This window comes from Anser anser, assembly GCF_964211835.1.
Source record: "Anser anser genome assembly, chromosome: 2".
Classification (NCBI taxonomy): domain Eukaryota; kingdom Metazoa; phylum Chordata; class Aves; order Anseriformes; family Anatidae; genus Anser; species Anser anser.
This window is the reverse complement of record NC_139721.1, coordinates 102508254-102522241: the sequence shown is the minus strand read 5'-3', so window position 1 is coordinate 102522241 and position 13988 is coordinate 102508254. Positions and strand designations below refer to the sequence as shown.

General features: G+C 41.0%; 1 protein-coding gene across 5 annotated transcripts in view; it reads left to right on the top strand.

Moving 5' to 3' along the window:
• The window catches only part of GLI3 (GLI family zinc finger 3), a 217807-nt gene that overhangs the window by 21343 nt on the left and 182476 nt on the right, over positions 1-13988 (top strand). For all 5 annotated transcript variants that reach the window (XM_083825633.1, XM_083825630.1, XM_083825634.1 and 2 more), the window contains one exon: positions 369-531. In XM_083825633.1, coding sequence (XP_083681759.1) covers positions 408-531 — 124 coding nt within the window. In that variant the 5' untranslated portion in view covers positions 369-407. The remainder of the gene's footprint in view (positions 1-368; positions 532-13988) is intronic.

The window sequence follows — 13988 nt, the reverse complement described above, 5'->3', positions numbered from 1 at the left end:
TCTGTCTGATTTCTTTTGCATTGTTCCAAAGTGCTGTGGACATAGGAGAGAAATACTGGCTTTTTTCCCCTGGGTCCATTAAAACCCTAGAGGCTTGGAAAAAAAAAATGGACCTATCCATCAAGCAGTGTAGAGGTTTGTGATGCTGATTCTCTTTAAAGGCAAACATACTTGCTTTTAGTGTTAGTTTTTCCTTAAATTCCTCAGGAATTCATGCATGCAAACCTGATTTGATGGGCACCCAGAAATGTCCTCTGGCCTGCTAATGCGCTTGTGCTGCAGGCTCTTCTTCAGTTGAGAAGTGTGACAGGTTTGGGGCTAAGCTTTCTGATGGTCCTTAAAGTGTATGACACTCTTGTTTCATTCAGGTATTAGGACAAGGAGAGCTGAAGTAATGAGAAGTCATCATGGAGGCGCAGTCCCATAGCTCTACCACGACGGAGAAGAAAAAAGTGGAGAATTCCATCGTGAAATGCTCCAGTCGAACAGATGTCAGTGAGAAGGCTGTTGCCTCCAGCACAACTTCCAATGGTGAGTAACAGCAGGGATTTACTAGAAGCCAAACCTACAGTAATTTTATGTTCACTGCATTCCTTGTGAATTGAGCATTTGCACCTGGATTGGTGTTTGTTCTAAGGAAGGGCTAAAGAAAACAAACAAGGGTGTTGGTGGTGGTAGTGGAAAAGTGGTAGGACACAATAAGGCCTGTTTTGGCATCAGGCATAGTCTTTTTTCTTCCAGATGTTCTAATTTGAGATGTAAATGAGCTAAGTTATTTATTATAGGAAGTTCCTGTTTTCGGCGTTTTGGAAATTGTCTTGATTAGCCTGGCAGGGCTCGCGAGCGCTTTGCATTTTACCATTGAAATCTCTTACGCTAGTTGGATAATTAGTTAATACAAAAGAGACAGAAGTAGCCCTGTCAAAATTAATGGCGAAGGGCTTTTGTCTTCTCTTCTTCTTTCACAAATAAACTTGCTCCTCACAAAGTGCTGCCCCCACCTCCCCAGAGTTCTTTAATGGTCAGCAAAAAAACATCAGCCTACGAGTGTATCCTCCCATGAGTTCATTTCAAAGTTGTGAATGCATAACTTGTTGATTTGCAAAAATGGAGTAGTTTACTTAATTCTCCACAGAGATTACCTCACTTGACAATTTTATGTATTCTCTGCTTCTCCAGAGAGTGTGTGAGAGCAAGCCCAGCCCTTTCATTGTTCAGTTTAAGAGGGCGCAGTGTATTGGTCTCTACTAATACAAAACTCCCTTTGCAAGCTAAGAAAAAAAACTGCTTGAAGAACTGCAGGCAGAGTTTGGCCCTATGAATTTTGGATAGCTGCAGATGAACTACTACTTGGTGGTTGGTTGGTTGGTTTGTTTCCAAATGAGTACAATAATTGCTAAAAATGGAAAATGGCTTTCTGCATATTTTGGAGTCCTGGTGGATCCCTGGCAAAATGTTTTCTGTCCACCCTTCCTGCTTCCATCATGCTCACTCAGATATCTGGTCTCGTGGTCCAGGTCCGTTTCGCACTTCAGTAACTTGAAGAAAGGTTTGTGCTTTCTCAGAGAACCATCTGCCTCCAACTTGTGTAAAGCAGAAAATCCATGAATCCTCCAGCCATACTAGGGGAGGAATCTCTGTGGGTCAGTAAAAATTAGATGGCACATGTCCCAACATCCTTTTGTGTGAACTGGACTTCAGATGCAAAGCAAACTCAGCACCTGCTGACCTAATAGTTCAAGTTGATCCCCAAGAGAATACAGAAACTTTTGAACAGCTATGGAAAAAGTTGGATCAGTTTTCTAAGGCATATGAAATTAGATCCTCAGCTGGTGTAAGTCATCACGGATCCATTGCTGTCAATAGAATTATAGAGGTTCACATTAGCTGAAGAGCTCCCCATTGTTTTTTTTTTTTATTTTATTTTAAATAATAGGATTTTCTACATTGGCCCAACTTCTCAAGCAGATGCACACTTAAACACACGCATATTCTTTGATGTGTCGGGGGGTTGTGCTCAAACTCAGTATTGGCACACATCTCTTGACTGCTTGGGCTAGTTTTAGCAATATCATCAAACGTTTCAATTAGAGGGCCAAGAGTAAAGCCTTCAGGATTTTTTTACCTAATTACGCAATTCTGACACTTGGTTTACTAAAACCGTTTGGTCAAATCATTTTCTCTGTCTATTCTACCTATCAGCGTATTGGGAGTTTTAAGTTCGTGTCTACCTGCTGCATCTACACGGTGTATTACTGCATGTCAGGGTCATCAAACTCCCAGGAGCTGAAAAGATTCTAGGTCTAATAAATAACTAGAAAATTTTGTCGCTGTAATTTTCTCCTGTTAATGGACTGAGATGTTAATGTGGTACACATCCTGGGGCCTAAGCCTGTGTTTGTTAAGGTAGCGTCAGTAACCTCTGTTTTCAGTGGGTAAGGATTGGTCTTCTTGCAAGAGTCTTTTTATACTTAAGGGAAGTCACCAGGATCTCCAAGGTCTGGGTTTCTAATCTGCCTTCGTGTATAACTAAGCAAACAATTTTTCAGAGGTACAGGGTTGGGCTTCACAGGGATAAAAATTAATTCCTTCCTGGATATGAAGAACTTTCTCTTGGTTTAAAGGTTCCATGGAGCATGTACCAAAACAAAATCTACTACCAAAACTTTAGGAATTTAAGCATGAGTTTTACTGTTGCAGTGTTTTAAAGTTTTGCTTCTTGCAGATGTGATTGTCATGATAATGAATTTTGGTTACAAAGGACCAATTTGCATGAAACCTGAGCTTGCATCGTATTTGCATCTTTTGTTCTTAATGCTGGAATGAGTATTACTACAGAAACATCATCAGTTGATACAAGACACCACTCCTACAAAACTTGCAGCTTTTGTTGATTCAGTGCCTCCTTTTTGCAGGGGGCTGTGGTTTTGTTAAATTGTTGTGATTTGCATTTGAATGCTCTCTTAAACAAGGTAAGATACCTTTAAAAATAACAGAGGAACAGAATCAGCCTTGCTGTCTTTGTCAGTAGACTCTGCTGTGCTTGCAGAGCAACATCTGCCTATCATACCAATGTCACCTTGTAAACATGTCTAGTATCAGTGTTTCTCTTTCTGGACAACACATTAATTAGCAAAGTTTGCAGGGTAACATGTACTTGAGTGACAGCTGTCTGAGAGACAGCTCTGCTGTTTTCCAAAATAGCCAGAACTTGGCTCATAAATAAGTTGAAAGCTATTAGTTATGTTTTTTTATGAAAAGCTTGCAATCGTGAAAAAGCATACATTAATGACAAAGAAAATACCATTATTTCAACAGTTCCCCGAAGTGGGTAACACACCCAGTAGTAGAAACTATTTTAAAATGAATGCTGGGTGTGGAAACCTTTTAAATCTTACCATGTCAAACTGGCTATTGAAGAGCCTGCTGTAAGACCTATGTGCAAGGTAAGGAAGGTGGGGAAGGTGAAGTGGAAGGGCAGCTGGTGTTGACTCAAACACTGCAACGAAAGGTAGGAGGTCTGGACTTGGGGATGCCCCCCGCAAGGCAATAGCTGCCCAGTGGGCTCAAGCAATAAGCGAGTGTGGCCAGAGTTTGTTAGCCACTTTTGCCGAGTTACTGTGCCTGCTTAATGCAAAAAAGATTTCTGCTGCACTCACCTATCCACAAGCTCTTACTCTATTGCTAAGATGCTTGCACTGTGTTAGATAAGGGTCTGCCAGCATTTCCATTATCAACCCTTAATTTCAGGGATTTATAACTAAGCCATTAAAATGTGCTCCAGGCCCAAACATGTGGCGAAGGTCTTAGTGCTGGAGCAAATTAAAACTTCTTTTAAAACACGTGTGATCAAAAAAAAATTAAAAAACAATAATCGTAATTTGTAATAACAAAATTCTTTGGTGTACTCTGATGCCTGATTGGACTTTCTAATTTGGAACCTCTCTTATTTGTTTTGAATTTGTCTTTGCAGGCTTTTGATCTTTGCTACTGGGTGCTTCATTTTGTGTATCTCAACCAAACTGCACACAGTTTGCTAGGATATATTTCTCTGCAAATTTCGTTTACTCCTTTGACTGCTATGTTTAGTTGCTGCTAGGGGAAAAAAAAAGGTGAAGAAAACTGCTGAGATGCTTATTCACAGAAGGCTGCATGAGTAAAAGTTTTTGCTAGGAAATAAAATAAACTTACTCTTGTGTGTTGAGTGATTTGGTAGCCTCAGACTGATCTGCTTTGATAAAGTAATAGCAACAAACAAATATGTTTTTTATGTCCTGACCACATCACTGGTATCGTATTGGAATAACGAGGCTGGGGTCTCGGTCTGCCTTGCTGCCCCAGTGCAGTGCAGTCAGGCCTTCTCTTTTCGTGTGCACATCCCTGCCATGATTCATGATTACAGTGATAGTCTTGGGGCATCAGAAATGGTAAGACCCTGTTCCCTGCAATGTCTGTGCGTGGATTTAGGTCATCATCCTGAAAGCTGCTGCATGCACAGAAAGGTTTTCAAGTGGTGCATGGAGTGGCTTTCTGAAGAGAAGTATTAGGAATATGTTCAAGTTAGCTTTACGCTCCCCTTGGGGAGCCTTCACCTAATAGTGCAGGTCACGAAACCTGTCTTGCTGGACCTCTGTTGGATCATATGGCACTTCTGTAACGTTAAGTAATCCTAAGGTTAAAAAGCAGCCTTCAGGCTAACTCTTTCAGCATTGCAGGGATGTGCATGGTGAGCTGCCTTGTGCTGAAGTGTGTCGAATGCCGACACGGGCAAGTTCGGTCTCGGCTGCTCATACACACCTGATCAGCAGCACACCAAGGTGAGAGCAGTGCAGTCAGGTCTCGAGCTCCACTCCAGCAAGTTCTCAAGCAATTGCCTTGCTTTGGGCACAGGAATAGCTCCACTGGGCCCAATGTGGGTACTTGCATGCTTACAGTTAGGCAGCAGCTTTAATGCTATTCCGGGCTGGCCACCTCAATGCTCCGCTCTGCTCTGCTTTGTGGGTGAACCAGATTTATTGCTACAACACATCCTAAGAGGTGCTGACCAAAGAAACCCTACGCAAAGCCAACACAGCCCTTAACTACATGCAGTTTATTTTTTTCACTGAATCTGCAGTATAGATGTAATTAATTATTAATTTTATTTTCTGAAAAGTACAGGGAATTACTGTGCAGGGTGAATTAATGCTTTTATGGGGCAAACCTGTACTCTGCAGCACTGCTTGGAGAACGTTAGGAGATTTTAATACTGTGTTTAGCCTTGAATTATTTGCTGCTTGGTTTGTGAGTTTTGTCAGTGACTAAAATGTTTTCCTCTTTTGCACATTTTGGCTCTAAACTGATTTTTTTAATGTTGCCATAGAACAATAAAGTTATTGTATAGGGACTCCTTCAGTGTCTGACAGGCAAGCACTTATTTTCAGTTTGATGTGTTTTGTCTAGTTTTTGACCCATGAGCTCGTTCCAGTGTAATCTGATATTTCTTATTAACCTATTACTCTGCCTTAGAAAAAAAGCTAATTATAAACGTATGTAGGTTGTGGACTTGACTACCTTTATCAGAATCAGATAGTTATTGAGAACATGCTTTAAAGTGATAGAAAGCAGAAATTATTATCTTAATGATGATGTAACTTAAAACCAAGCTTGATAGATGAATAAATGAGAGGAAGTTCATTTGTCCACTTTGATTCTTTTAGAAGAAGAGCCAGATTCGTCTAGGTCTCTTTTTTTTTTTTCTTTTTCCTAATAGTTCTTTCAGTATTGAATGAGGAGAGTATGCGGCAGCCTACAACTCCATAGGAATCACATTTCCTGTTTAAACTTTCAGTTGGTTACCAGTCCTGCTGCTTGCTTTCAAGCTCACCATAAAGTAGGTGTTAATCATAATGCCCGTTCGTGGCCCCCTAGCTGGATTGATGTGCTCAGGGTCCTGTTGAGAGGTCAGGGTTCAAAAGAGATTGTTGGGTATCAAGAAACATTGCCTGTGCTATTTTAGTGGCCTGCAAATTGAGTCCCAGAATGATTATATGAGACCTGATTCCACACAGCGATCAGGAGATCCCCTCCTCCTCTGCTGGAATCAAAGGGAGCTGAGAGGCCCTGCTCGCTTCTCATTTTCACGTGAGGGAGGAAACAACAGCCTTTAGTATTAGATATTGGAAGTGACAGTCTTCGGTGTGTAAGTTTCTGAGATCTTTTTTTCCGCAAGACAAATATTCCAAGTAGCTCCCGCCTGTAATGGTGACACACAGTACCATGAAAAGTAAGGGTAGAATAGTTACATCCAGTGGTATCAAAAAGTCAAGGGAAAGACTTGAACTAAAAGATTTTGTGCATGCATCCGTTCTAATAATTGCAGCCAGATCCTATCAGAATAACCTCAAAAAAGGTACCTATTGTTGGGGAGGGTAAGCTCTCCTGATGCTTAGGAGTATCACAAGCAAAAGTAGTCGCGGTTGTAATTAAGTGTGGGCTGCATGTCTTGGTATATTGTAATCTGATGTGAGTAGCTGATTAAATGCATGTTCATTCAGAGTAGTGCACCCGTGGTCCTTTATGCTTACTAATAAAATTTCAGTCATCAAGTTAGGGTTTGTCGTTGACTGTAATAACTCTTTCTGTCTGATGCTATTTTCCAGCGTTGTTCCTCAGCAAGCCAGCCCTACCAGTATCCTGCTCTAAACAAAATGATCTGCAAGTGCAATACAGTATTGCTTCATTAATTCTGCAGAGATTTCCCTCCTGTTTTCCCCCCCTTTCCCCTCCCTATAGTGGTTAATAGCATAAGGGATATTAAATGTCAATCCTGCTGTATCCCTTTGCAAGTTCCAGAAAGAGATGATTGAGTGGCTTATCCTTGCAATCACTGTAATCAGTAAGTAATGACTTAACATCCTGCTGGATAACACGAGGTGGAATTGGCAGAAAACATTAGTTAGCAGTACAGTCTTGCCACCTGAACAGGGTGGGGGTTAAATTTAGTGAATTATATACTGGGAACTTTTTTTTTTTTGAGGAGAAACAAAAACCGTCAACTACAAAAAAACACAACACCCAACCAACCATATTGCAGTTGTACCTGGGTTGTGAAATAGAGTAAAAAGAGGTATCAACAAAAAGGCTCAAAATGGGTCTCTGCAGTATGGCAATGGTGCCGTGCTTTGCAGGAGCCCAGCATCACCCATCAGACCTGAAAAAATTCAGGCATTACAAGCCCCAGCACTAGGCAGGGGAGCAACCCAGCTGTTTGATTTTTAGTAGGAAAAGGGCTGCCGGCAGCTGCAGCTGCGGTGATGGTGTTAGCCTTCCAGAAAAAGGCTCGCTGCCGTTAAGTGCTGGTCTCTGGGGATGACACCCTGCAGGAAAAGGGGGCTCCTAATGACCCTGCTGTACCCGAAAGCACTGGCACCTTCCTCCCGGCCGCTGGCAGGGGTGGCAGGTGCAAGGGGGTGGCAGGCACACGCGTGTCAGGCAGCTGGGGGGGTGGGAAGGGCCCTGGAGAAAGAAAGGCAGAAACCCTTCGCCTCCTGAAAGTTTTCCTGGGCTCTGAAAAGAGACCAAACTTGGGAATCTGAGAGTGAAGGAGCAATGTGGCGAAGATCTTCAAGTAAATAAAGAGATTTTAAAAAAATCCTCCTAATTGACTTAAAACCAGGCAACCCCTCTGGCAGGCACAGTATTTGCTGTACAGTTTGAGCTGTGTAAATTAAGGCAATTGAAGTAATTAAATTACTTAACAGCTTTTTAAATGGCATTCATCTTTTCTAGATATTTTCTATTTCATATCTGTCTCCAGTTAAAAGGAAATAATCAGGCGTCAATGTTGCATTTGATTAAGTTCCTGCTCTGTATGTTTCTATTTACTTTTTTTGATTTGATTTGTTTTGTTTTTAAGATACAGAACTTCAGCTTCTGCTTACATAAAAATGGTTACTAAGTACATATGCCAGTAAGTGGGAGAAGTGAGCTTAGGGTATGGTATGTGACTATGTAAAGGAGGTACTGCATTAAAACTGCATTCTCCAAGTCCTATCTCATTATTTTGGGGTGGGGGGGAGGGAGATGCATGCTTCTGCCATCCCAACTAAGAGGGACTGAGATGGATTTTATTGCTTTCTTATTATCTTACTTCCCATTAAACGTCTGTGCCTTTGATGTATATATACTGCAAGTGGTCACAATTTAATTTGCAGATTCTGTTTTTGTTTGTAAGGCTGGCAGCTCAGAAGAATGTTGGCTTACTTGTAAATGTGATCTGGCCCTACCGATGCATGCATATTTCAAGTGTGCAGAGGCACTTTGAAAAAGAGAAGGATACAGGAAATACTGTTTTTTGTTCAAATGATTTTAAAATATGACTTGTTAGGCTTTAGGGAACAGATTTTCAAAAAGCAGTTCCTGATCTTCTGCCTGCTATCAGCTGGAGCCTTGCTACATGGGAGCTGCATGTGCACATTCTTTGCACATGCCAACCACTTAAAATCTGCTCTTTTCCATTCATTTGGTATGACTTTCTGTGCATGTAACAACCATCCCACTTTCAGCCGTGTTGTAAATGTAAAAACTAAAGTCCCGTGTATGCAAAGCTTGAACGTATGTCTGGCTATACCAAACTAAGGGGATTTTTTTGTTTTACTGAACAGAATGGATTTGTACTGATGGAGTTTTTCCTAATATGAGATGCTAAATTGCTAGAACTTAAGCTGGTATTATAAATTGCGTGCCTCTCTCTCCCCATCGTGTACTTGCTTTTCTGTTCTTTTCCAGCATAGGCGTTCATACATAACAACAGAGGATTTTGCAGAAAAGTTGCTTCTGGTCCTGACTGGTAGCATTTTTCCCTCCTTGGTCTCTGTCTCTTCGTTCCTTCTTTCTCTCCTTTTTCTTCTCTCTTCTCTTTTCTTTTTTTTTTTATTCTTTCTTTTTTCCTTTTAGTTTTCAGAAAGTTGAGTTCCATCCCAATTATTAAATCTTCGGAGACCATTCCCACATGGTTCTGTAAATGGTAGCTTCATCCTGAGTTCTTTCATCTCTTTTCCTGCTCTCCTGGCTTGACAGTTGAAAAGGTCTGACTGTGCCACACAATGGTTTGATTGGTTTCTCTAGGGGAGGCTTTACCCTGCCTCATCATTCGCCAGGCAGGTGGACCAGAAAGTCTCTTGATTCTTTTGTTGCCTCTCAAAGTCCGAGGTCTTTGACTGAATAAATCCTCCGTCATGGGATAATTTGCTAAAAGGAGACTGAAAGATGTGAGAGAAAAGCCTCACTACTTGGGTGCTGAATTAATGAAATAACTGGGCCTTAGAGTTTGCAATTGAAAAATCACCAGGAATGCAATGGGTGGAGACAGACTGCAGAATGCAAGTCTGTTGCTTCCCTGTAATAAACTATGGGAGCTTTAAATGATATTGCTAAGTACGCCAGCTCGCCTGGCAGCCTCTGGTTATTTGCATTTGTAGCCCCATTCTGCAGGGGAAGCCCGGGCCGAATAAAAGGCGTTTTGGTGCAGCCTCTAGTTAGTCATTAGATTATTACGAGGGGCTGGGAAGAATTCCATATGACAGAACTAGGGTTGAGTTAACACAGGACGAAAAGTAATTTACAGATAGGCTGTCCTCAGCCATCTTCGTAGACCCTGATAAGGTTTCATTTCAGAATGGATAGGCGACATTTCCACTTACGGGCCCATTCTGCGACACCTGTGATAACAGCTTCTGGATCCTAATTGAAATTGGTTTCAAAATGGATTTTCACTTTTCTCTGTCTGTGGAAAATATTGAATGGACTCAGAGCTGCCACAGAGAATCCCAGACCTTGGAAAATGGAGCAAGAAGCCAGGATCATCTTTCATAACTGTGTCGATGATATGACAGTTTTGTTATCTGTCTTATTAATGAAATCATTGATCACCTGATGAGGGAGATAATAAACTACATTTTGCTGCCGTTCAGGAAGCTCAGTTAGATTTTTTGAAAATATGGAAAGGGGGGAAGCCAAACCAAAACAATGAAGTGACGATTTTAAGGTCTATTTACAACTTCTCTTTTGTAGAAAATTTTCAGACAGAAGAAGTCCCCGAGACTGTAAAATGCTGACTGCATCTTGAGCTTATTTAAAGTAAAAAGGAGGAAAGAAAGCCTGGTACTCGTGTAAAGACTTAGTTATTGTTTTTTGTTTCTAACAAACTGCACTGAGTAAATAACACTTAAGTCATAGTAAGTGCCATGGAAACTCAGATGAAGTGAGAAACAATGGAGCTCAATTTTAGCTGAAGTGGGATTAGCGAGTGAACGCCCTGAATGCCCTGCCGTGGACAAAGGCTGCTGCTCAGGGTAGCGAATGCTTGCCGGGAGGATGGTTCTCCTGAAAATTATTTCTTCTTTAAATATGGATGTCAGTCTCTAGGCGTCAGAGCCGCTCAGGCATCTTGGAAAAATAAGTTCCTTTCTGTTTGTTTTGTGCTAATGGACTTCGGAGGATTTTTAAACGCGAGCAAAAGTATCAAGTTGCCTGCTTGGGACAAAATGGGCAGGCTTAGGAAATAAAATTGGGAAGGATTTTGTGATAATGCTGTTTCCCTGGTTGTTTTCTAATTATTAGGGAAAGAGATAAATCTGCTGTTTGTGCTCGGTTGCTCTGGAATGTGTGCTGTGTTCCTTGAGGAAGGTAGGAAGGGTGAGTTTTTCTGAAGAGGGATGCCGGTGACTTCTCATATTTCACTCTGAATTGTATCCTAGGTGTCTCTTCAGCCTCTCTGCTAGCGTGGGTCAGTCTAGCCCCCTTTTTAAGCTTGAAAGAGGAGCTCTGATCAAAGGCTTTAATGATGTCACTGATCTCTGGTGATGGATTAGGAACAGAAGTTCTGGAGCATTTTGCATGTCCGCCTTTTCCTTATCACTTCAAATCCATTAGTGCCTGCCCATTAGAGTAGCTTTCAATCGGGGGGGGGGGGAAGGCAACCAAAAAACTCCACGTGCTTGTGTGTGTGTGTGTGTGTGTGTGTATGTATGTATATATGCAATCCTTGTGTATATGTGTATATAAAGAAAAGTAATAGTAGAGCTGACAGGGTTCATAGTCTGAGTTACAAATTTATTTTTCTTTAATGTAAAAGGAAACATTTTTATTGGTTTGTGTTGAAACAAGAAGATATTTACTAATTGCTAAACTTGGGTGTAATTCTCTGCTCTTCTGCAGCAGCTCTAAATCCATATAGGTCTCTGTCTACAGTGGGTTTTTGGCAGCTTCACCTTCATTTACTATAGTTCACTCAGAGCAGAATCAGGCCCATGCTTTTTATGTCTTTGCTGTGCTACGATGTACTTTAAGATCCACTGTGTGTGCCAGTTGCTTAGAGATACTGTTAATTAGAGATTTAAAAATAAATATTTTAAATGCACATCTATTGGAAGTTCAGAGTTAGCCAAAATGTATGCTAAGCTATTTGAAAGATTAAAAAAAAAAAAAAATCTTTCACTCCTATGGGAAGAGGGGTCCTCTGGCTCTCAGCTGTGGGAGAGGTTGTGAAATTGGTTTTACTCCTGTAAGTAAGGGTGGTGTGTGTGAGCAAGTGATACAGGATGGAGTGTAAAGGATTTGGATGTGACTTCACTGTGGCACAGACAAGGAAAACGGGTAGTGTGAAGCAGGAGTCTGTTCCTGAATATCCTGCTTTTAACAGCATATTGTGATTTAAATTAAGAACTTAAAAACTCTGCACAGGCTTTAAAAATCTTGAGTTAATTAATTATTCTGGTAAATTGAAGCTCTCAATATGTAGGATAATTCAAAAATGTTAATGTTATTTTCATGTATCTCTTTTCCCCTTTCTTTTCTGAGACGTTGGTTCATTTTTTTCTCTCTCTCTCTCAAATCTCCTCCGCTCTCTCTTCTACTGTTGTGCATTTCACACCAGGAGATGACAAGTCTTGTGATTGCAGCAGAGGCAATTGAAAGAAAATAAAAAGAGAGTTCTTTTTCTCTGGTGCTGGCCCATGAACATACCGTAAAAATTGGATTAGACACACCTAGAGTTGGGATTGATTGCATCTTGAATGGGAAATTAGAACATCTGAAAAATTCCTTTTTGGATGGAACAGAAGCACAAGAAGGAAAAGTTGGATGGAAACCAGAGAAGAACTGTAAATCACTATTAAAGTTACTTCCTATGGTTTACCATTGGCTGTCAAAGAAAATTGCCTCAGGCTTGTTTATAGCTAATTCCCTCTATAGAAAACTTCAATTTGTGGACTGGCCTCTGAACGGGATTGATAACTCTGTTTATAGACCAGGATGGGTATCTAAAGATAACAGATAATGCAAATGAGCCCTTTTTTTGATAAGCCAGGGAAGCAATTATGGATACAACTTGGTTGATGGATTCCAGAGTGCCTTTTTGCAGATTATAGATTTTTTTTGCATTATAGTTTTCTGAGCAGTGTTAGAAAAACAAAATCAAAGTCACTCGAATAGAACTAAGAAGATGGAGCGGTTGATATGACCAGCTTTCCTACTACTTGTAAACATGGTGAATCAGATTAAAATATAAACAGGCAGTCCTCAGCCTTCTCTGGAAGAAATATGATTTGATAAAATGTGCATTTAATATTCAAGTCACAGTTTCATCCAAAGTGTGTAAAACTAGGTGTCCCATGGGAGTTCACAGCCTGCTCCGGATTTAATCCGGATAAAATGTTCCATGTAAACTGTCCTTCTGGTTTCAAATCTGTATTGCTCCTCGAGGGGAGGAGCATGGAGGGTTGACCCTGTAGTTCTTCAGTGTCTCCTGGGAGGTACTTAGCACCTTTAACGATGAAGCCTTTAATCCTGGGGTGCCTGCTTGGCTGCAAGGTGCAGCCCTGTGGAGCAGGCTCAGAAGGCAGTGGTGCCGAGTGGCACCTTTCTCTCTGAGCTCGGTGGGTTTTCTGACTTGAAGTAACTGGGAAGCTGCAGCTTCTCCCAGTGGCATTGCTGTGTGCAAGGTCAGGGCGTCTCCTTCTCTGGACCACTGGAGGAAGGCGATCGTGTGCTCTGCTGAGAAGACCTCGTGGGAGAAAAGTCCAGGGGCGGGTGGAAGGGTGACTGCTGTGGATGGAGGTACAGCAGCAGATGACTCTCTATTTTTTTTTTAACTCTTTCAGTAAAAGTCTACGTATGAGAAGAAGCTGTAGTGTGGAAATGATGTAACTTCAGCAAGTGTTACTTTGGTGTGCTCTCAGAAAACACAGAACAGCAGGATATGTACATCCAAAGTAGTTTTTCTTACTGCCAAACAGTAAGGAAAACACACTCTGAAGGTTAAGAGACAACCACTTTTGAAGTTATGGTTCAAAACAGGGAATGTGAATTGCAGAATCCCAAATGAGATAAAGATGAGAGAGCCGTGATCCTATAAAAGTCATGGCAAGGTGCATTCATAATCGTAATTTAATATTGTTCGTTAGTGTTAAAACTGGCTTTATTTCATTTAGGGCCCTGATCCAAAACTCACTGAAAAACTGAAAGGATTTTTAGCAACTTTAACTGGTTCAAGCTTTTAAATATTCAATCTTATTTGTAGCTTTCCAGTTTCCTTACTCAAGCAAATGTATTTCATTTAGTTCCCTTCAGTCGAAGTTCTGGGCTTCTGACACCCTTTATTGGTGAACTATAACCTCTGTCTCTGATATAAAACACAGTCGTGGCAATATTTTTTCTTCTGAAGATGTCCTATTTGAAAGTTCTTCTGTGTGATCAGAAAAAGAGAGAACAACCTAATTTGATGAGTTAGTTACTATTCAGTTGTAATAGTTAAGAATGACTCATTGTAATTTGAGCTACTTTAGATTTCAGGGATTTGGTAGGATATGAGCTTTGCGTCTACCATGAAGTCAGGGGCACAACTGCCATCGATTTCCGTGGGAGCAGCAGAAAGATGGCAGAAGTGAGCTGTAAGGGAATTCTTTTTTTTTTTTTTAATTGATATTTAAACAGTCACAAGATGCTGT